Source organism: Aureobasidium namibiae (assembly GCF_000721765.1).
Source record: "Aureobasidium namibiae CBS 147.97 unplaced genomic scaffold scaffold_4, whole genome shotgun sequence".
Taxonomy (NCBI): Eukaryota; Fungi; Ascomycota; class Dothideomycetes; order Dothideales; family Saccotheciaceae; genus Aureobasidium; species Aureobasidium namibiae.
In genome coordinates this window covers 466529-486473 of record NW_013581205.1, presented here as the reverse complement: position 1 = coordinate 486473, position 19945 = coordinate 466529, and the positions used below count along the sequence as shown (strand labels likewise).

At 50.9% G+C, this 19945-nt stretch overlaps 8 protein-coding genes across 8 annotated transcripts; 4 read left to right on the top strand and 4 right to left on the bottom strand.

Annotated features, from left to right (window-relative positions):
- Window positions 1-351: 351 nt before the first annotated feature.
- Window positions 352-1278, bottom strand: M436DRAFT_70874 (t-SNARE; the record flags this gene model as incomplete). The annotated part of the gene is made up of 3 exons (XM_013574301.1): window positions 352-873; window positions 926-1191; window positions 1248-1278. 3 exons carry the CDS (start codon window positions 1276-1278, stop codon window positions 352-354), a joined length of 819 nt encoding a protein of 272 aa, XP_013429755.1.
- A 211-nt stretch (window positions 1279-1489) lies between these two features.
- On the top strand, window positions 1490-3415 carry M436DRAFT_41739 (uncharacterized protein; the record flags this gene model as incomplete). The annotated part of the gene is made up of 2 exons (XM_013574123.1): window positions 1490-1911; window positions 1966-3415. 2 exons carry the CDS (start codon window positions 1490-1492, stop codon window positions 3413-3415), a joined length of 1872 nt encoding a protein of 623 aa, XP_013429577.1.
- A 645-nt stretch (window positions 3416-4060) lies between these two features.
- M436DRAFT_79782 (uncharacterized protein) lies at window positions 4061-5140 on the bottom strand (the record flags this gene model as incomplete). Its single annotated transcript, XM_013574397.1, has 1 exon — window positions 4061-5140. The coding sequence occupies one exon, from the start codon at window positions 5138-5140 to the stop codon at window positions 4061-4063; it is 1080 nt and encodes a 359-aa protein (XP_013429851.1).
- An 865-nt stretch (window positions 5141-6005) lies between these two features.
- Window positions 6006-6506, bottom strand: M436DRAFT_40820 (uncharacterized protein; the record flags this gene model as incomplete). The annotated part of the gene is made up of 3 exons (XM_013573955.1): window positions 6006-6071; window positions 6132-6220; window positions 6341-6506. 3 exons carry the CDS (start codon window positions 6504-6506, stop codon window positions 6006-6008), a joined length of 321 nt encoding a protein of 106 aa, XP_013429409.1.
- Window positions 6507-7036: 530 nt separating this feature from the next.
- On the top strand, window positions 7037-8203 carry M436DRAFT_61780 (uncharacterized protein; the record flags this gene model as incomplete). The annotated part of the gene is made up of 1 exon (XM_013574222.1): window positions 7037-8203. One exon carries the CDS (start codon window positions 7037-7039, stop codon window positions 8201-8203), a length of 1167 nt encoding a protein of 388 aa, XP_013429676.1.
- Window positions 8204-8848: 645 nt separating this feature from the next.
- M436DRAFT_41714 (uncharacterized protein) lies at window positions 8849-11074 on the bottom strand (the record flags this gene model as incomplete). Its single annotated transcript, XM_013574118.1, has 3 exons — window positions 8849-10699; window positions 10867-10890; window positions 10961-11074. The coding sequence occupies 3 exons, from the start codon at window positions 11072-11074 to the stop codon at window positions 8849-8851; spliced, it is 1989 nt and encodes a 662-aa protein (XP_013429572.1).
- A 1259-nt stretch (window positions 11075-12333) lies between these two features.
- On the top strand, window positions 12334-14465 carry M436DRAFT_61778 (nucleolar GTP-binding protein 1; the record flags this gene model as incomplete). Its single annotated transcript, XM_013574221.1, has 2 exons — window positions 12334-12463; window positions 12613-14465. 2 exons carry the CDS (start codon window positions 12334-12336, stop codon window positions 14463-14465), a joined length of 1983 nt encoding a protein of 660 aa, XP_013429675.1.
- A 529-nt stretch (window positions 14466-14994) lies between these two features.
- Window positions 14995-16706, top strand: M436DRAFT_61777 (uncharacterized protein; the record flags this gene model as incomplete). The annotated part of the gene is made up of 5 exons (XM_013574220.1): window positions 14995-15075; window positions 15124-15223; window positions 15266-15581; window positions 15928-16144; window positions 16206-16706. The coding sequence occupies 5 exons, from the start codon at window positions 14995-14997 to the stop codon at window positions 16704-16706; spliced, it is 1215 nt and encodes a 404-aa protein (XP_013429674.1).
- Between the last annotated feature and the right edge of the window lie 3239 nt (window positions 16707-19945).

Genomic DNA, 19945 nt, shown 5'->3' with positions numbered 1-19945 from the left:
TACGCGGGACGAGAGGAGCCTTTGTCACTTCTTGTTGCTTCGCGTGGGGGTCAAAGTTCATAGTCGAGGGAACATTATACATAGTATGTAGATCACTGCGGCTTGCGTACTCGACAAGACCATTTTCTCAAAACAGCAGGAGTTCGGGAATACGGAAAGCATAAAGGGCAGCCAAGAAAGACTGTCTTTCGTGGGAAAAGATTGCGATGTTGTGATTGTATGTACAGACGACAAGAAGAGACCAGAACAAGAGGAGGGGTATATAGAGATGCGGCGAGGGGTCCGCGAAGAGAAAGGGCGAGCGATCAGAGAGGTAGGACAGGGAAAGAGGTCTAGTGGGCGACAGCAGATCTAACCAGAAACAGCAGCAACAATGACAACAGTCAGGATGACAGCCAGGATCAACAAGAGACAGCACATCTTGTTCCTGGCATTCTTCTGGTGTCTGCTGGCGGTGCGCAACTCGCGGTCAGCGCCCTGGGTGTCATCTCTGGTGCTGGTGACATTATTAGAGATGATGTCGAGCTGACCGCCTTGGTCGTGGACCATATGCGCGACATCCCTGAACAACTCGTTAAGTTCGCCCACGGACTGTTCGATGTTGCGTATCTCAGCCTCGCGCTCGACGATCAAGGATTCTTGAAAGTCAACGTCGGACTGGTCGGCTAGGCGGAGTTGTTCTTGTTGCTGCTGCTGTTGTAATTGCTGTTGCGAGCGTTCAACAGTCGGCGAGCCAGACTCTTCGAGGGCGGTACGGGCAGCGGTGGCAGAGGCGCGTTGTTTCTCGAGAGCAGTTCGTTGCAGAGATTGGAATTCGGTGAGGGAAGCTTTGAATTCCTGGTTCAGTTTGCCTTGGGTGTACTTTTGGGCGGGCTGCTCATGTGTTAGTGGGATGGCAGAGGGTTTCAGAAGGAGGTGGACATACGCCCAAGTCGTGCCATGCCTGGACCTTCTTCAAGCCATCGCCAATGTCTTTGAAGCTTGCCGACGTCTCTTCGAGCAGGTCCTGGACACGCTCGCGCACGCGGTCCGTCTCGCGCTTGGTACCGAGTAGAGCGACCTGGCTGGAAAGACGCGAGATGTTTGCAGTAAGGGAAAAGAGGCGATCAGAAAGGTCGGTAGTGAAGGCGTTGAACTCTGGATCATCCTGGTACTCGGGGTCGTCGGAGCGGCGCCATGTGGTAGGCTGGGCTATGCGCGTGTTAGTGTGGACGCTCAAGCGGACGGCGGGTAAGGCTCCATCTTGCCTTCGAGATTGGGAGAGTCCTGGAACGACATGGCGGTCTATGTATGAGAGTGGTGGTAAAGCGGGTGCCTGAGATGGTTGCACGTCGAGTTGCGGAATGCGGAGAGAGTCGAGGCAGGCGCGAGGGTGACGTACGGGAGCGAAACGGTCGTTGCTTGGCGGCATGTGCAGCTTCTCTTTTGTGTTTTGTTCTGGCAAGAGCTCCCATCAACAAAGTCCAAGGTCGCGTTGGTGTGCGCTGACATGAACCCGCCGGCCCCTGTCAAGGCGGTGCCTACCGCCCGTCCATACCGCGACTTCCTGACGCCCTCCTTGCACACAAGATTCACTAGTGCTGCTCTGCTCGCTCTTGCAGCATGCTGGCTCATCTCGATTCCCTTGGCTAGTCCTGGCCTGTTCTGGTCCTGGTTCCCTCTCGGCCCTGCTGGTATCCGCACCCTCTTCCTCTTCATCTCATCGCTCTCCATCTTTGTCCTCCGAGTTGCCCAACTACACTTTGGCCCACGAACCTCCATCTCGACCTTTGAGTCTTTCTGGAACTACCTCGTATCCAAGAACACCATCCTCACATGCTTCTGGTACACTCTCTCGGCCTTCCTCTATGTAGAACTCTACATCTTCTCCACCGCCAAAGATGCCAATCTCGCATCTATCGACCCTGGCAGGTACGTTGTCTTCCCCAACCTCCTGCTTTGCTTGTCCTAACCTGACTCTTGTAGATCGTACGAACGTCCCAAATTGAACGAGCGTCCCATTCTTCTCCGCTCTCAGTTCTTGTTCCTCGCTCTAGCTCAGTCTGCCATCCATCTCTACAAAGACTACGACTTGATCCGCCTGCCGCAGTCTCCAACCAAGAACTCGCCGCTCGTGCAGCTCAGAGACGAGTTTAAGAACATCGTCGCCCACACTGCCAAGCTGGTCAGTCTTACCTGCTTGTTTGGTCCTTTCTTCTATTTCGCCCTCTGGAGGAATCTCGCATGGTCTCTGACCTTCAAGATTGGCCGTACTCTCTTCTTTTTGCCCAAGTCGACAAGGCCTGCAGGTCTTACCGACCCCTTCTCTCTCATTGCGCGCTTCCTCTGGTCTTCGACGCTTCTGGTCGCCTTGTGGGAGCTATCCAACCGTGCATTCACCATTTACACTTCTCAAGAACCCGTCAAGAAGAACAAGCCTCTGACCGCCGATTCGAAAGATCCTAACGGTAGTTTACTTGCTGGTCTAAAGGCAAAGAAAGAGATTCCCAAGACCATGGCTTTCTGGGAACTTGCCATGATCACTAGAAAATTCGAGGAACGTAGAAAGACTCTGTTCACTGAGCTTGACAGAAAGGGTGGATCTACCTGGTCTCAAGTCTCTGGCACTTGTTTGATCGAAATTCAGTCCGTCATCCAGCGCATCCAGGACTCGCAAGGCGCTATTGCCCACACGCCTGAACAACCCCCTCAGCCAATACAAACCCTTCCCAAGATCTCATCGCGCCCTGTCAGAGAGGACGTCATCTTCATGGCACCAGCACCACCCTCAACTGGCCTGCAGGCCTTCGAGACTTCTGTCGGTCTGGTCGCCAGATCTTACGGCCAGTCTCACGGCTCTACGAATCCCGTCAGTCCTCGAGCACAGAAGCTGCTCGAATATGGTGCTGATCGTATCTTGACCAAGGAGCAACAGGAACAGCTCGGTCGCGCCGGCATGGTCAACAATGCCAACGGGCTGATCTCTTGGCTCATCAGAACGCCAATCGGCATGCCGTTCCGTCAATCCTTTGCCCGTCGCGTCAACGCAGTTGTCTTTGGTGTCCCTTACAGCACTGGTGCCATCATCACCAATGCCATAAATGCTGTCTGCGGCCTCGCAGTCGCCAGTCTGAAAGAAGACAACCTCGGCCAAGTGCAAAAAGACATCTCAACCATCGTCCGCACTCTGATCATCACCACACAACAGATTCAAATCTTCATCCGAAACCTACCTCCGCATTGGACAGATATGGATTTTGACGGCAATCGTCAAGTCCCTGAGGTCGAAGAGTTGTTGAAGGGTTTGGGTGATGGCCTGCATGAGATTGTGGTTACGTTCGGCGAGTATGCTACTAATCTGGGACTCTCAAGGTCTGAGATGATGATTGCTAGAGACCTAGCGGGCAGAGGTCCTGAAATGGAGTCTGTTAAATAATGCTTCTTTATAGCAAAACACATTCAGCACAAGATAAAAAACAGTTTCAACATTCCCAGAATGTGTCCAAGAGTTGTTCTTCGCTCGCGTCCATGATTCTGTCCTGACTTGCGGACAGCAAGCTCGGTTCAGCAGTACTTTTTCTGTTGAAAGTGCTCTTGTCCAGTGTCATTCTCTCACCGCTCAGATGGGAGACAATTCACAAACGAGCTTATAGCTATAGAGAAGAGATTTTGTACGCAGGATTGAAAGGCATAGAGTCAACAACAGCAGCAGCTGGAAGAATGGGTTCGGAGCATTGGCTAATCCATATCGGCGAGAAACTCCGTACAAGGAGCTCGAAATGTTTAGGGCCAGAGCCAAGGAGTATCAACTTTTATAAATGGATTGGTATGTAGTCACCGATTATGGTGACACTACAAGCTATATAGAGTACCAAAGACAAGAGGTGAAGTGTGTACGGAACAAAAAAAGGAGAGTGGGTATGTAAGAAAACCAAAAAGAGGTTTGGAGATAAGACATGCCGATCGCTCGCTCGCTGCGCTTTAATTAAGAAGAATAAGACCAAAGAATAGGGTAGAACCTCAGGGAAAAACACCCAGTCATGCAATTTTGAAGAAACCTGAAAGGGAACAACACGCTCATCTAGAAGTTGGATGCTGTATTGATCTGACCGCCACCGCCGTGGTAGCGGGCTAGCGGGGGCTCATTCTTCTCAGTCATGAGGCTTTCGTGCGGTTGGGGACCCATGACATCGTCGTCATCCATTCTCGGGCCCTTTGCACGGCGGCGTCCCCACATGCGCCAGGCGACAAGAGCAAGGCCACCGAGCAGAATGGCACCGCCGATACCTCCAACAACGCCTCCAATAATGCTCTTGGTGGAAGTGCTCAGACCGCCGCCACTACTTCCGCTGCTACCGCCATCGTTCAACGAGGGCGAGATGGTCGCAGTTGCATAACCAGTGGTAGATGCAATGACTTCCTCAGTTGGAACAGCAGTGGTTAGAGTGCTACCACCAGTGATTGTAGTGATAATGGTTGTGTATTTACGAGTCGAGGACGAAACGAGGGCGTTGGTGATGGTAGTAGCTTTGCTCACAGTCGAGCGGTTAATGGTGCTGGCAGCAGATCCGGAGCCGATGACAACAATATCAGAAGAGGTCGTCTTAGAGGACTTGCTGGATGTTGTCTTTGTGCTCTGACCGGAGGATGCGCGAGAAGAGGCAGCGGAAGATTCTGACGAAGCAGCAGAGGAGGAACCAGCAGCCGTTTGGCTAGCAGAAGAGCTGTCCGCGACGGAAGAAGAGGGAGCAGCAGAGCTAGTGGTCTCAACGATAGCAGAGGTGGCAGATGAAGATGGAGCTTCTGAAGAGGTTGTAGGAGCGCTGGTAGGAGTGGTTTCCGCGGTCGTGGGAGGAGCCTCACTAGTGGTAGGAGCCTGCGATGATGTGGGGGTAGTCGTTGTTGAAGGAGGCTCGCTGGTCGTGGTTGGCGGCACGGACGAGGTCGTTTCGGGGATTGCTGAAGATGTCGTGGGAGCGACCGACGACGTGGAACTGTCGACGACAGCAGAAGAAGTCTGGGCTGTCGAGGAGGTGCTTGCCCCTGTACCGACGAGAGAATTTTGGCGCTTCAACATCCATGGCAAGCTGTTTGCATCTACTGTCGCGAAAACCATGATGAGAGCGAAGAGCAGAGCGATAAGGCTCGGTGAGCGCGCCATTGTATGCGACATGCAGAAGAGTCGCTAGCTGCAGGTTATAGGAGCTGCCGATCGAACAAACGAGAAATGTGTAGTCAAAAGTGACTGCCTGGGAGATGCGAGATCAGATGCTAATGTCGCGGGTCGCGATGGGCCGTTGGGGGTCGGGCAACGGTCGTCGTATGCTGAGTGGGCTAGTATAGGAATAAGGGGTATCTCTGTACAAGTTGCGATGCGAAACACGTCGGAGAGGGATGGAAAACGAGTGAAAAGAGGAGCAAAGCGAACAAAGAGCGACGAAGAAAATCAAAAGCGTATGGACGGAGCGAACGGCAGGCACATGTGCAAGTAGGGTTTGGGAAACGACGATGATGTTCAGACTTTGTCGCCTGAGAAAGGCTAACCACCTAATGTTAGAACGCCGCTATCCTCAGATCCGCCTAGCCTCCGTCTCGGAACCCTCGTCTGGCTGCATCCTCCATCGGCCTCGCCTGTCGATCTGGTGTTACGCAGCCCTCTCGTATGCCATCTTGGCGAACGACAACTGCGAAATTGGAAAGAACCTTTGCTGCGGCTCGCGATCCAATACTCTGTACCAACATTCTCCGCTCAAGACTGCTTGGCTGACTGTCCGATCAAAGACAACGAGGGTCTTGTGGGCCCCCACTGCTCGGAACAGTTCCCTGCAGCAAGAACCTGGAGCGAGCTTCCCAGGCTAGAGCTGACGCCTGCCAGCCTTCAAATCAACGAGTCGTCTCGGATCGCGAACACGTTTGAGTGAAGGTTTGATGCTCTTTGCATTTGCTCAACTAAAAAACTATTCGTACACATGTTCGTCAAAGTCGTCTCGTGGGTGTCGCGTCGTCTCAACTGCTTTCCTCAAACTCTAGTAAGTACGCGTGTAATGCGAGCCTTTGCCGTCGGTTCCATTCATTCTGCGGGTTCCGGCTCCCTGCAACATCACTGTCAGCTACTGCAACGCGACAACCTGCCTGCGCCTGTCGGGACTCACCTTCACACCGGGCTTGCCTGTAACAGTGCCCTTGAGATTCATCATGGCGCCGCTGACTTTGTCGCCCATTGTCGGCTTGCGCTTCTGCACTCTGGTGGCTCCGGTTGTGGTGCCCGTGGTGCGGTGGCTTGTCGTGTGTCTCGTGCTGGATCCAACTCTGCTGGTGCCCGCTGTGGTGCCAGTATGATGGCTGTTGTGGTGGCCAGCACCATCGACCTTTTTGGTCGTCGTTGTCGTGTGACTTCCAGTGATTGGGTTGGTCGAGTGCTTGGTTGTGGTTGTGGTTGTGGTTGTGGTTGTGTGGTGATTGCCCTTCAGGCGTCCCAGGAGAGAGGGCTTGGCTGTGCTTGTATTTGCAGATCTTGTGAGAGCCATGATGGAATGATGTTGAGTTATCGAAGTATGTCAGGTAAGTTTGAATCAGTATGAGCTGGAACTGGCCAAATAGTCGCGAGCATGCTTCATATATGCAATACCACGGACGTGTATCACCCCTGTAGAGAATGACGAACCAGCCACATGACAGAATCAGGCACATTAGCAAACTGGATTTTGATCAAGTTGATATAGGAAGCCATGCATGGCGCGTCATAGTGTAGATCTGTTATTGGAGGAGATATGCCCCGAGTGTTGCAAGGGTCCATGTAATAGGCCAGCATATCTTTGTCAGTCTATCAAAAGTTGGCATAAATCTTGGAGATGTTCAAAGCCAAGCTGGATGCGAGCAGATCCGACGTCACCGACAATTCGCCATATGCGCTTGGGAAGATGAGTGCCAGAGATTGTGAATACCTTGTAGCGATGCGAGTGTCGCGAACATATGGCATATAAGAATTTAGGGTTAGATGGAACTACGGTAAGAAGGGAAGTCGTTGCGAGGCTGCAGTATAGAGTTCAGTCTCATGATGTTCTCAATTCCGGAGCTTGACCTCGAGCACTCACGACATATCTCAAGCAATGATGCATCAACATCTACCCAACAACCATCCTATTCACGTTATCAAGACACAAACCAAACAAGCAACATGCAAAATTCTCCTCTCTCGCGCTTGCTTCTCGAGATCCACGAACAGATCATGGACTACATCATCCCTCTCGAAATCAGGCAGATGGACGATTCGATGAAAAAGAATGTCATCCAGATCGTAGACCCTGCTGACAAGCTACTGTTGATGCTGGCTCGCCGCCACGGTTTCGCAGCTACATGCCACGAAGCCCAGGTCCTGAGTTTACGCCATCATCTCCGCCATACGGAAATCATTTGGAACCTAGGTGAAGCCACGAGTGACTTGTACCAAGCCTCCATACCGTTCACCTCGTTGCAATTTCTGCATGTGCGAGGTGTACTTGTTAGTATCCGTGGTGTAGGCGCTATTCAGACAGACAATTTCCTGCCCGATATATGTAAATGGGTCGACGAGCCATACAAGCTTGTTGGAGTGTTCGAGAAGGCTTTACTAGCCGCTCGCAGCTTACGCCGAGAACAACACCAGAAAGAACTCAAACACCACCAGATGTTCTACACCCACATCTACAGCTGCCTCTCATACACGGACGGCAATGCCTTGCGGCCAATCAAAAAAGCCCTTCGACGCACTTGGAAGCGCGATACCATTGACGTGAGAATAGACATGCTAGACGCAGCAACCTCGCTAAAACGACTGGAAAAAGCCTTCGCATTACTCGACATCGAACACGCCGAGAAAATCCAAGCCATCGAGATCGAGGTCAAGCGACAAGAAGAATCGTCTCTTCGAAATGGAAACCGGATCTATCGAGACGAACACACCGCCTACGAAATGACTCTCGACTACATGACCACGATGTACGATTTCTGGAAGCAGCGAGTTAGAATCTTCCATGAAAGGTTGATCCCGGTGGTCATGTCGGGTTACAGGATTGATTGCAGCGACCTCGACGTTGGATTGGAGTTGGTGCGGAATTTCTTCGAGCCGATGCCATACAGAAGTCATACAGGGAGGCGTGTAGCTAACGCGGTTGTTGATATGGTCAATTCAACTGAAGTCCACGGGGATGAGCCTAGTCTTCAGATGGAGCGGAAAGGAGGTTAGATTCCAGCAGTTGTAGACGCTACAGAGCCATCTACGAGTCCGGTGAAAAGCGTTTGGAAAATCAGACCAAAAAGTTGGAGTCGCAACTCTGCCTCGCTAGTTGTGATATTCGTATTAATATATAAACAATCCATCGCCGTGGTTGCTGTCAATTTCATCATCGTCATTGTCTTTATCTTTCGCCTCTTCCTCCTTCTCGTCTTCGTTGAGCGGGTAGCTGTCGATGATTCAAGCCTGGATGAACCATCCACCATAAGTAAGATATAGGCATTTTGAAACTCCAGGGATCGTTCCTCTCGTTTGGTTTGAGGTTGGAGTCTATGCTTTGTATCAACTATCCTGCTCAAACGCTAGCGTAGATTCGGGTCGAAAATCGCATTCCTCGAAGTAGTCCGTTGGAAAAGGAGCAGCAGTGTCAAGTTTTGGTTAACAACGTCGCTCATAGCGGACGACTCGGCTTGTATACCAGTTCGCCGTCAAGAGAGGGGCCGTGCCAACCATACAGCTTGTTTGCACTGCGAGGAGGAGCCAACGATCTCTAGTGATTTCCTCGCCCCGTTTTCTGACGGTAATGCTTTGCCGCGAGCATACGTAGCTTGGCGATGGGGGCTCGGAATAATCAAGGGTAGCAACTGTTTGCTCTGATCAACCGATAACAGTCTGCCAGCCATTCTCATGCATAACATCCAACCAGAAGACACTACCATCGCCAATGTCAAAGCGCCGCCAAACTTCCTTGACAAGCTTGAGGATCATGAACACAGGTTTCGAAGGCAATCGCGCCGAGAGCTCTTCTAATCTCGTCATGGCTAGATTTCTCGCACCCAAGGTGCGATGCGAAAATGCCGTCGTAGGTCCGGATAGTCGAAGCTCGGCAGCTGCTGTCAATATGATAAGTAGCTGGAGTGGTCGTGTGCCTGAGGTTGGTGGAACACTGCCAATCAAGTCTAACAAGATGTGTCGTGCCAGTGATGTCAGCCACGTTATCGGATCGCGCGGGTCGTGGTGGAGGAGCGTGCTGCCGCAGTATGGGAAGAAGAACTGGCTCGATGTGCCAGTGACATCGGCATTCTTCAGCAGTCTGTTGTGTAAAATGTTAGGGAAGACTCGATAGATCTCCAGCAGAGCCGAACAGCGTGTAGACTCTGCAACCATGATGAAGTCCAGCTTGCCTGTGAGATTGTCTTGCACATCCACAAGGTCGTCAACAGCTGGCCAGCGAATCTCCAACAACTCTTCTTCAAACTCCATGGCTGCAGTGATGATCTTTGTAGGATCGACGTGCTCGCTTGTCGCTCCGTATGAAAGCGGCGAGGATATAGCACGGAAGTTCCTGACGAGTCGACCGACTTCGGCGAAGAGGACTTGTGCTCTGGGTCCAACGCCAGTCCATGGGTGCGGCATGACTTTTGTGCCTATCGTACGGGCTTCGTTGTAATTCGTCTTGTCGTCGGGCTTCTCGCGGCCTGGCATGATGGGCTCTTTGTGCACAAATGCAACACACATTTCCCAATAGATCAGCGCTTCTGCAAAGAACTGGTCGTTCCGTGCCATTTCTTCTGTCTGGTCGCCCTTCTCTCTAAGGAGCCTGGGGTAGATGAGTCCTCGTGCGGCGTTGAGATGCGCCATGCCAAGATCACCAGCTTCGTGCCATGGCGAGCTCATTCCCAGAAGCAGCACTGTAAGCAGAAGTCGGTCGTCAACTTGCTGATTAACGTGTGCGAGCTGCAACTCATGCTGGAGACACTCGTAAGCTTTTCGTTGCATCTCAAATCCCTGAACTTCCATCCCTGGATTGTGGTTGGCCAAGTGTGCAGCTGCCATGCTCTGGATCGCGTAAAAGATGGAGTTCGAACTGTCCCACAGCTTTCCGATGACAGTACGGAACGGATTGAGCTTTGAGTCGAAGGAGGAATATAGGACGCACACGTCTCGGAAATAGTGTTCTACCAGACCTGTGCTATCGTTTTGGAGAGATCGGGTTATGGCAGGAGTGGCCATGCGGTAATAGGCTCGAAGCAGGGACTTCCATTGGGTCATTTCTTCCGGACTTTTACTCTGTTGCTGTTGTATCGTCTGGATCTCGTGACCTCCTCTGTTTCCAACGATCTGATGTGATGGTGTATTTGGTGAATATGAGACCATAGCTTGCTGGTGGCCTGCATCAGGATAGCCTGGCCATTGCTGAGGCGAAGCACTGTATGGTCCTTGTACTTCCAATCCTGCGACATGCTGAGATGGCGAGATGTACGAGATTGTCTCTTCAGAAACCTCCCGATACTCGTCGGCATTGCCAGTAAACTCCTCGGCGGTGAGATATGAAGCTTGGCCAAAGGTTACCGGATCGATGGAGGAGAAGTGATATTCCACTGATGGATGAAATGTCTTTTGGCTGTCGGGTTCGTCAGGTTGTAAAACTTCGTACTTTGTCGACCACTTCAGAGCCTTCCTGTATCCAGGACACTCATAACCACGCTTGGTGCAGTTCTCACATGCCTTGAAGGTGCAAAAGTCAGTATAGATCAACACACTGGCGGCAAGTCATTTTTGAAGCATGCGCGCAACCACCAATCACCAAACCATTGTCGCACAGCGCAGCATTCAAGGCTAACACCTTGAATTGATTATGACTCGGGCCGCGAGCTACTCTGATGGGAACTCACCGGCCGTGTTTCATCGCATTTTAGCTATTGCCTACATGTTAGTCTCATTCACCAAGAACGAGTCCGAATGCATGCATTCTCCTTCGTCACTCACTCTCTTGACCTTGCAAACTTGACAGCCGTTGCGGCTCTTTGCTGTCCTCCTAGGATTCTTCTCCACGCCTCCAGATCCGGAGGCAGTGGCCGATGTCGGTTTCGCTGGTGGCATCCGTGTCGTCTACTCAATCGCGATCCAGAATAATCGAGGTAAGATCGCGAGAAGTCTCAGCATACATGCAGCAATCCAGAGTTCGGCGCGACCAGGGCTCCCCAAGTTGACCGTCGAGGCATTTTCAGAGCAGTCACTGTTGGAAGGGTGGGCGAGACCTAGGTTTATGAAGAGAGGGTCGAGGCACACTTTTATCGGCCCGTCACGCTAGAGTCGGCAGCGGCAGCCGGGCCAGAAGGATGTTGTATATGATACTTGCCATCAACATCGACCCTTTCTTCGGCTACTCCGAGCTGAAGATGAGGGATTGTGGTCGGAAAGCCGTTGCTCAATCGCTTATGCTGTAAACCAGTGCGATGTATTACAGCAAGTGTCGCAGCCATGTGGATGAATAATCTCAGAGTCTGTCGTTACGTCAACGTCCGACCACCGAGGATGTGTACTAGAGAGAGACAAGATTTGGAATCCCCATGCGCATATCGACCATGATGCGCGCAGCGGAGGAACATACGCTCCTGCAAAATGTGTACAATCACGAGCAAAAACAATAGGCGCTTAGGGCAGCAGTATCCTGATGCATTGTCAAACAAAAGCTGGATTCTGGGCGTAGGCTTCGACGCCAGGGTCATCCCCACGCCAAAAACTCAAAAACCCAAAAAATCACCAAAACACTTTGACCATGAGCAAAAGATAAGTTTGGTATAATGCAAAAAGAAGTGCAAAGAGATATGCCTCCTAACGGAGTCGAACCGGTGACCTCGGCATTACTAGTGCCGCGCTCTACCAACTGAGCTAAAGAGGCTTGATATGAAAGTGTTGAAAAAGAGGGTATATGTACTGACTGCAAAGAAGGAGGTTGTGCTGGCGCACGGACGTTGAAGCTTTGAACGGCGACAGGGCTGGGTACGGTGCGGCCAATAGACCGACCAATAGATAGCGGCAGACTGACAAGACAAGCAAAAAAATCAAGAATCAAGGAGAGGGAGTGAACTAGATGAATGATTGCGAGGAATATCAGAGCATGGAACAGTGCTAGGTGCGAGTGACAAAGTGAGGTCGAGAGGGGAGCCAGTCTTGGCATTTGGCGCGCGCGGAGGTCGGCGATTGAAAGTCCCTTCAAGCTTCTTTCCGCAGACCGCCTTTGCGGCAGAACTTATCTCAAAGTCTGGAGGCGAGATTTTTCGAAGGGAGTCGCAGGAAGGATTTCGGTCAGTTCTCGCGACAAGAACCCAACTCACCACACCACACACACCGCAACCATGAAGACGACGTGGAAGGATATCGCCCCTGTGCCGACGTCGCAGGAGTTCCTGGACATTGTCCTGAGCAGGACTCAGAGGAGACTGCCCACCCAGATCAGAGCCGGTTTCAAGATTTCGAGAATCAGAGGTGTGTACCGCATTTCGTCGTACGAAAGAGAGTCTCTGGTGGTTGGGCATGAGCGACCACAAAAGGGCATGGGAAGAGCGGCAGGAAACGAGGGACCCGCCAAAAGGAAGAAACAAGCGACAAGAACAAGAGACTGACCAGACTCGCAGCTTTCTACATGCGCAAGATCAAGTTCACCTGCGAAACCTTTGCCGAAAAGATCCAAGCCGTCCTCGACGGATTTCCTCGTCTCGCCGACATCCACCCTTTCCACAAGGATCTGCTCAACACCCTCTACGATGCTGACCACTTCCGCATCGCTCTCGGTCAGCTGTCGACCGCAAAGCACTTGATCGAGACAGTCGCCCGCGATTATGTCCGTCTCGTCAAGTACGGTCAGTCGCTCTTCCAGTGCAAGCAGCTCAAGCGCGCCGCCCTTGGTCGCATGGCCACCATCTGCAAGCGTCTCAAGGACCCGCTCCTCTACCTCGAGCAGGTTCGCCAGCATTTGGGCCGTCTTCCCGCCATCGACCCCAACACCCGCACTCTCCTCATCTGCGGTTACCCTAACGTTGGAAAGTCGAGTTTCCTCAAGAACATCTCCCGCGCCGATGTCGATGTCCAGCCCTACGCCTTCACAACAAAGAGTTTGTTCGTTGGTCACTTTGATTACAAGATGCTGCGATTCCAGGCTATCGACACCCCCGGTATTCTGGACCACCCTCTGGAAGAGATGAACACAATTGAAATGCAGTCTATTACTGCTATTGCCCACTTGCGCTCCGCCATCCTCTACTTCATGGATCTGTCCGAGCAGTGTGGTTACTCAGTTCAGGCCCAGATGCAGCTTTTCCAGTCCATCAAGCCCCTCTTCGCCAACAAGCTCGTCTTCGTTGTCATCAACAAGATCGACGCCATGCGCCCCGAGGACCTCGACCCGGAGACCCAGCAAGCTCTCGCCGACCTCTGCAAGTCAGACAACGTTGAAATGCTCCAGCTCTCTTGCACAACCACCGAGGGCCTCATGAATGTCCGTAACGCCGCTTGCGACCGTCTCCTGGCCGAGCGCAACGCACAGAAGCTCAAGGCTGGTACCAACGCCTCTGGTGAGGTTACTGGCCGTCTCAATGACGTTCTCCGCCGTATCCACGTTGCCCAACCCATGGGTGGTGTCGTTCGCGAGACTTTCGTTCCCGACGTTGTCAAGACCAGAGTCAAGTACGACAAGGCCGACCCCAACCGTATCACCCTCATGCGCGACATCGAAGAGGAGAACGGTGGTGCTGGCGTCTTCAACATCAACCTCAAGGAGAAGTGGATGCTCGAGAACCCCGACTGGCGCGAAGACAAGATGCCCGAATTCCTCGACGGAAAGAACGTCTACGACTTCGTCGACCCCGAGATCGAGACCAAGCTCGCCGCTTTGGAAGAGGAGGAAGCCCGTCTCGAGGCAGAGGGCTACTACGACAAATCAGAGGACGAGGTCGAGGAGGTCGAAGATGCAGACATCCGCTACAAGGCCGAGCTCATTCGTGAGAAGCGTCAACTCATCCGCAACGAAGCCAAGCAACGCAAGTCGCTCAAGAACCGCGCCGTCATCCCTCGCAGCAAGAAGGCCGTTCAGCTCGAGAAGATGGAGAGAGGTCTCGAGGCCCTCGGTCACGACTCCACATCCATTTCCGAGCGTGCTCGCGCTCGTTCGCAATCCCGTCCTCGTGGTCGTGCAGAGGCTGTCGAAGACGCCGACATGATGGATGTCGACGGCGGCGACGCACCCGCCAAGCACCGTAACAGCATCTCCCGCGCCATGTCTCGCACTCGTAGTGTTAGTCGCATGAACAGACGTGAGGACGGTGTCACCAATGAGGTTGCCCGCAGCAAGGCCGAGCGTCTGCACAAGCTGGGCCAACAGAAGATGAACCGCAACGCCAGACAGGGAGAGGGTGATCGTCACACAACCGCCTCGCTGGCCAAGTGGCTCACCGCTGGTAAGCGTGGTAACGGCAGCACCAGAAGCAGGTAGATGGGATGTGGCTTATATCTTTCTTGCATTTCCCCACGGTTTTCGTTCATTCATGTGTCTGGCGTTGGTGGAGTACAAAGGGTTGGGAGATATACTCTGTTCTTTGTCTTTTTTAATCCCAGATTATGGTAGAAAAAATTTTATGTCCTCTCTTCGTTTCGGTATTGCCTTTCTGATGTGTTGCGTAGAGAGCCAGTTGTCGGAAGAGGTCGCTGTCCATCACAACACTCCTCACCAAGGCTTGCACGGAGGACATTGTCGCTCTTCAGATTCACTTTCGCCTGTCTTCACTGACAACTCAACGCCGTCCAAGTCATCTGTCGGACTTTGGACTCCGTTGTTTTCTCACTGTCCCTTTCAGAACCCTTTTTCCGTTCGCAACTTCGCTGGACCATGAATGTCCAACATCTCCTATCCTCATCCTGACCTTCATCCATAATACTGGTCCCCTTCTACGCTCCCAACTCAGATTAGCCTTCTCAATTAAGCCACTTCGGCCATCAACACCTGTCACCATTCGACTCTCATCATGGACAACCATACACAAGAAACAGATGCGCCTGTGGCCAGTGCTAAGGCCACAGACGAGACAGCAGCATCTGCCGTGAATGTATGGACAATCGTCCGATAAGTGTGGCTGAGACTGACATGACTACAGGATAGAGACACTCTCCAAGGATTACTACAAAACTATTTCGACAAGCACACAGAGCTTCAGGCACTCGCTCGCAACAACTCAATGGCTCGTATCGGTATCCGTATGACTGAATTTGAAATTAGCATACAGAGATATTTCGTAGGCTTAGATTCGCGCACTTTGGATCTGGACAATCTTTCAACACTCGGCCCTTACAATGATCTGCTTGCTTCAAGCCAGAAGTGCCTCGCGCATCAAGTGGATTATAACGCACGAGAGAGAGTCATCTACGCTAAACTCAAGGATATCATGGCACTGGAAGCCGAAATCATGGCCAACTATCCCTCCGAGCTGGAGAGTGTTGGTGTTCACACCAGAGTAACGTTCGAAGCGAAGATGAAGTTCACGTCGGGTCTCCGCATCGAGTGCCTCAGGAACTACTGGGAGGATATCTCAAGGCGCCCGAAGCTGCGTTCCGAGTAGGGAACGCGAAGATACTGGAAAAGATGCTAAGTGTCAATCGTGGTAAGGCCATGAGCTATCTCTGCCCTACCAGATAGGGTTGCATTGCTGCCTTGATCTTCTGCTCTACTTCATTTTTCCTAATCAGACACCAATCTTTCTTCTCACTACTAATCTGAACACCACGTGATCACAATCCTATTGTATCTTCTCTCAGTTTCAAACTCACCACGATCTCTTGAGCGCTTTGTTTGACAACAACTTATTAAAGATCTGAACTACTTCTTAGCCTCTTCTTCCAGAACACTTGATCAACAAATACATTAACTCGACTTCTCTTGACCCATTTATACCACTACCAAGGTCTATCCATCGGAAGATCTTCGCCTTCGATCCGCTTCGAAGCTTGTCAACCATACCCACGATCTCATCCCGGTCGCCTGCATTTCTAGACACACTATCTACGGCGATGAACACCCACGATCTTACCGACGGAGATACTGGTTCAGCAACTTCAAGCACCCACGATCTCTCAACCAGAATGACCGGCGCCGAGAATCAAACCAATCTCAACCTCGGTGTGAGTCACCTCCAGCGCAACTTGTAACCCCGTGTCAAGATATCAATTGACACGATCCCAGGACAACACCCTTCACCAACCAACCTCAATGTCTTCAGAAGCCAAGAAAATTCGCTGCACCGAGATCAAAGAACAGATCATGAAACTGGAGCAAGAGATCCTCGCCAACACCGTCGAATGCAGCCGCCAGTTCTGTCAGTTCGACAAGTACAACCGCCGCTACCTCAGACTGAGAAAGAGAATGGGAGACATGGCTCAACCCGTGATCTTGGACACGAACAACGAGAGCCGACTTCGAAAAGCCAACATCTTGCTTACCCTCGACCTTGACAGAGTCAAAGCCTTCTCGGCCGCTACAAAGGGTCTGAGAAGGGAATTCGAGATTGTGGAAGAGATCAAGGAGCTTTTCGTTGAGATGGCGGGATTGAAGGGTGTCGTGGAGACCCCTGAGTACCAAGAAGCGCTCGATGATATCCACGCAAAAATCGAGACTCAGCACGAGACACGCAGAATCATTGGACGCCATTTGCTCGAGTTGGTTCGCGGAAGAGGCGGTAATTAGACTCCTCGGAACGGACAGAATCAGTCGAACATCAAAAACGTTGCTCAGGGCATAATATTGGCTGCTGGGGATCAAGCAAAATGGCGTGGACATAGAAGAGTGGACGAAGATATCAACAGGCTCTAAAATAGGAGCTGGCGTGGAAAAAGCGCGTAATAGATTTGACTATCAGCAGGTAGCTCGAGCAGACCTGCGTGCTCAGCATCAAACATTCGAGTGCCCAAATAAGTGCCGGCTCGTTCTTATGCTCCATCTGCAATTACGTTGTAATGAATTCTGCAACTTCGCCTTCTCCCGCCCAATCTAGGAGCACTGTTTAAACTCTCAAAAGTCACAGAGATCGACAGACTGGAGATATACCCAAGGAACGTCGAAGAACCGTTTCTTCTCAATGGGCACAATTATACCTCTCGGTACCGCTATACATCTCGACGCCTGTGGATATCATGCCTGTGCACATATAGACACCACCACTCAGAACACGATACATGTGTGTGTCCACTACTGTCGTCACGTAGAGTGACGTTTGACACAAGTTTGCTGCCAAAGAAAGCCTGACAAAGAAGAGTTCTGCTTGTGCTCGTTGCAGGTCTCTAAACGCCAAGCAGCAGAAGACAAAGCTATGTATATGCAGAGTGGCCTTCTCATATATGGCTAGCACAGGATGAACCGTGATCGTCTCGCGTTGCAATGGATGATCTTCTTTCTTCCCGAGCCTTTGTGTATTGTGATAGTTACATGCATATCGCGATCTTACAGATGACGAGAGTGATGCTACTGGAGCAGTACCATAAGAGGATTTGTTTTTGCCATGTACGATTTTAGCTTATTGCTGTAGAGAGCCCGTCAGAGAATACTTGGTGGTCCATCTATTTCGCAGTACTCTCCATCTGGCAAAGCGAATGAAAATAGCTACAAAGACCTAAGATTGTCTTCAAGCTCAGCGTTAGTCTGGAGTGGTACGCGTTCTGACTGCGCAGTGGAACATGAGCCGGTCTATTGTCTCGAGGAAGACAATGAGCTTCTCATTGGAGTAGACATCAAAAGGCCTTACTGACGAATATGCAGAGGGATGTTTGATACTGGATGATGGACAAAGAGGTTGAACAAGGGAGATCTATGGGCTTTCCCCCTGTATAACACTCTCTTAACTGCAACATGACAAAAAATGTAAGCATAGAAATGCAAGGAGGTTCACAGAATTAGCCTCAATCTAGAGCAAGGGTGTCAGAACCTGGGTTTCTTTGGAGTAGCTCAAGACTCATATCACTCTCTGCATTGTGATAGAAGCATAGTATAGGTCAGTAGCTAGGAGAGAGATAGGGAGACCGTATTCTCTGACTTGCGAAGAATACGGAATACTGTTAAATAATTGCAAGTTACACACTGTCTTCATTCTCTGTTGTCTGCCTGTCATGATTCTCGACAGAGTTGTCCAGCTCCAATTAGCGGGACACGGCTCTCCTTCCTCGGTGGCAACTCATGGTCCGCCGTCGTCTGCCTTTTGAAGGTGAACGCCGAAGTGCCCCTGAATCTATTCACTGAGATTGCTCAGGCGCTCGACGGTCTCGTCGTCCCACAGACAGCCGTTAGATCTGGACAAAAGGTCCCCACCGTAACGCCAGGCAACATTGTCCTAAGGGTCTTTTTCCCGTTCGAAAGGTCGTCTGCGGCGCCATTCTTCCTGGTCGGCCTCCAGATCATCGAGCCCTCGGTTCAGCGAGAAGCTACTTAGACAACATCTCTCTTGGGACAGACATATGTGTCTGCATCAGTTCTTGCATTTCGATAGCGATCTAGTCTAGGTGAGTAGATAGAACAGACAGAGATATAGCTGTCAGGACCAACCACCTTTTTAGCACTCTCTAACCAGCAGAAGATGTGGAATACTGCTATGGCAATGCAACAATCTTTGCGAATCCGAGTTTAGTCCGAGGAAAGCCCATTGAGGCACAGCTCTCTTTGGACAGAGGTCTGTGTTTACATCAATTCTTGCATGCGCATGGTTAGGAATTGAGACAGGCGGATAAGAGGGGATCAACAAAGGAATATGCTCTCGATAACCTATGGCAATGCAGAGTTCTTTCTAGGTTCAGTTTCTGTCCAAAGAAAGCCTGATGAAACTCAACTCACACTGGACAAAGGTCAGTATGCGTATAAGTTCTTGCATGATTATGGTTAGATACTGAGATAGACAGACAAAGGAAAATCAGGAAAGGGGTACATTTCCTGCAATGAACAGTACTTCACGGCAAGCAGAGAGTACAAGATATACCTGGAGAACTACGGGAGATGTGTACCGACCCGCTTACCAATCCGACTCATACAGGACTTTCCAAGCACCACACAAGCCACAAAGCAGCTATAGAAATGCAAGGATCTTCTAAGATCTAGCTCTCATCCAAAGAAAGCCCCAGAAAATCCAGCTCTCAGTGGACGACCAATCAAATCTGAGCTAGTCTTTGCATTAGGATAGTTAAAGACTCTTGCTTCAGGAGCATAAGAGAAAGAGAAGAACCTACCTAATGTTCCTAGGACTCTCTGGAAACGAAATCAGTCCACAGCCGATATAGAAATGCATGGTTATTTTTCGATCCAGGTTGAGCCCAGAGAAAGCCTCATGAATTTTGTATCTCACTGGACAACGTATCATGCTAGCATCATTTCCTGCATTACGATAGCTAGATGCTTGTAACATATGAGCGTGAGCAAAGGAGAGTATACAGTACTTCTGACTCCTCAGTCAGTAAAAGGTACCGTATGTAGCTATAGAAATGCAAGATGTTGTTAACAAATGAGCTTTGTCCAAAGAGAGCCCGATAAGAATGGGCTCTCAATGGATAACCTATGATATCCGTGTTAGTTCTTGCAGTACAATGGCTAGATCCCTGTAATAGGTAAGCATGAGAGAAAGAGAATATACGGTTCTTGTAACTCTTCAGCCAGCAAAGGGTACCACATGCAGCTATCGAAATGCAAGATGTTGCTAAAAACTAGCCCGTGCCCACAGAGAGCCCACTGCAAGTTCTGATCTGGGAGTAAGATCGACAATATCTCACATTACCCCCTTGGTATCGAAGTCCCCCATGAGTTGTATTCATCAAGTTGTCGACAAACATATAGGAGTTGCAAAGAGGAGATAGCTGCGTCCACATTGGGCGCCCGGGGCGTAGATTTCCTTTCGAAACGTTCACTTGCTTCTCTTCTCACTCATAAGAGACGCTGACGTTCGACAGCCT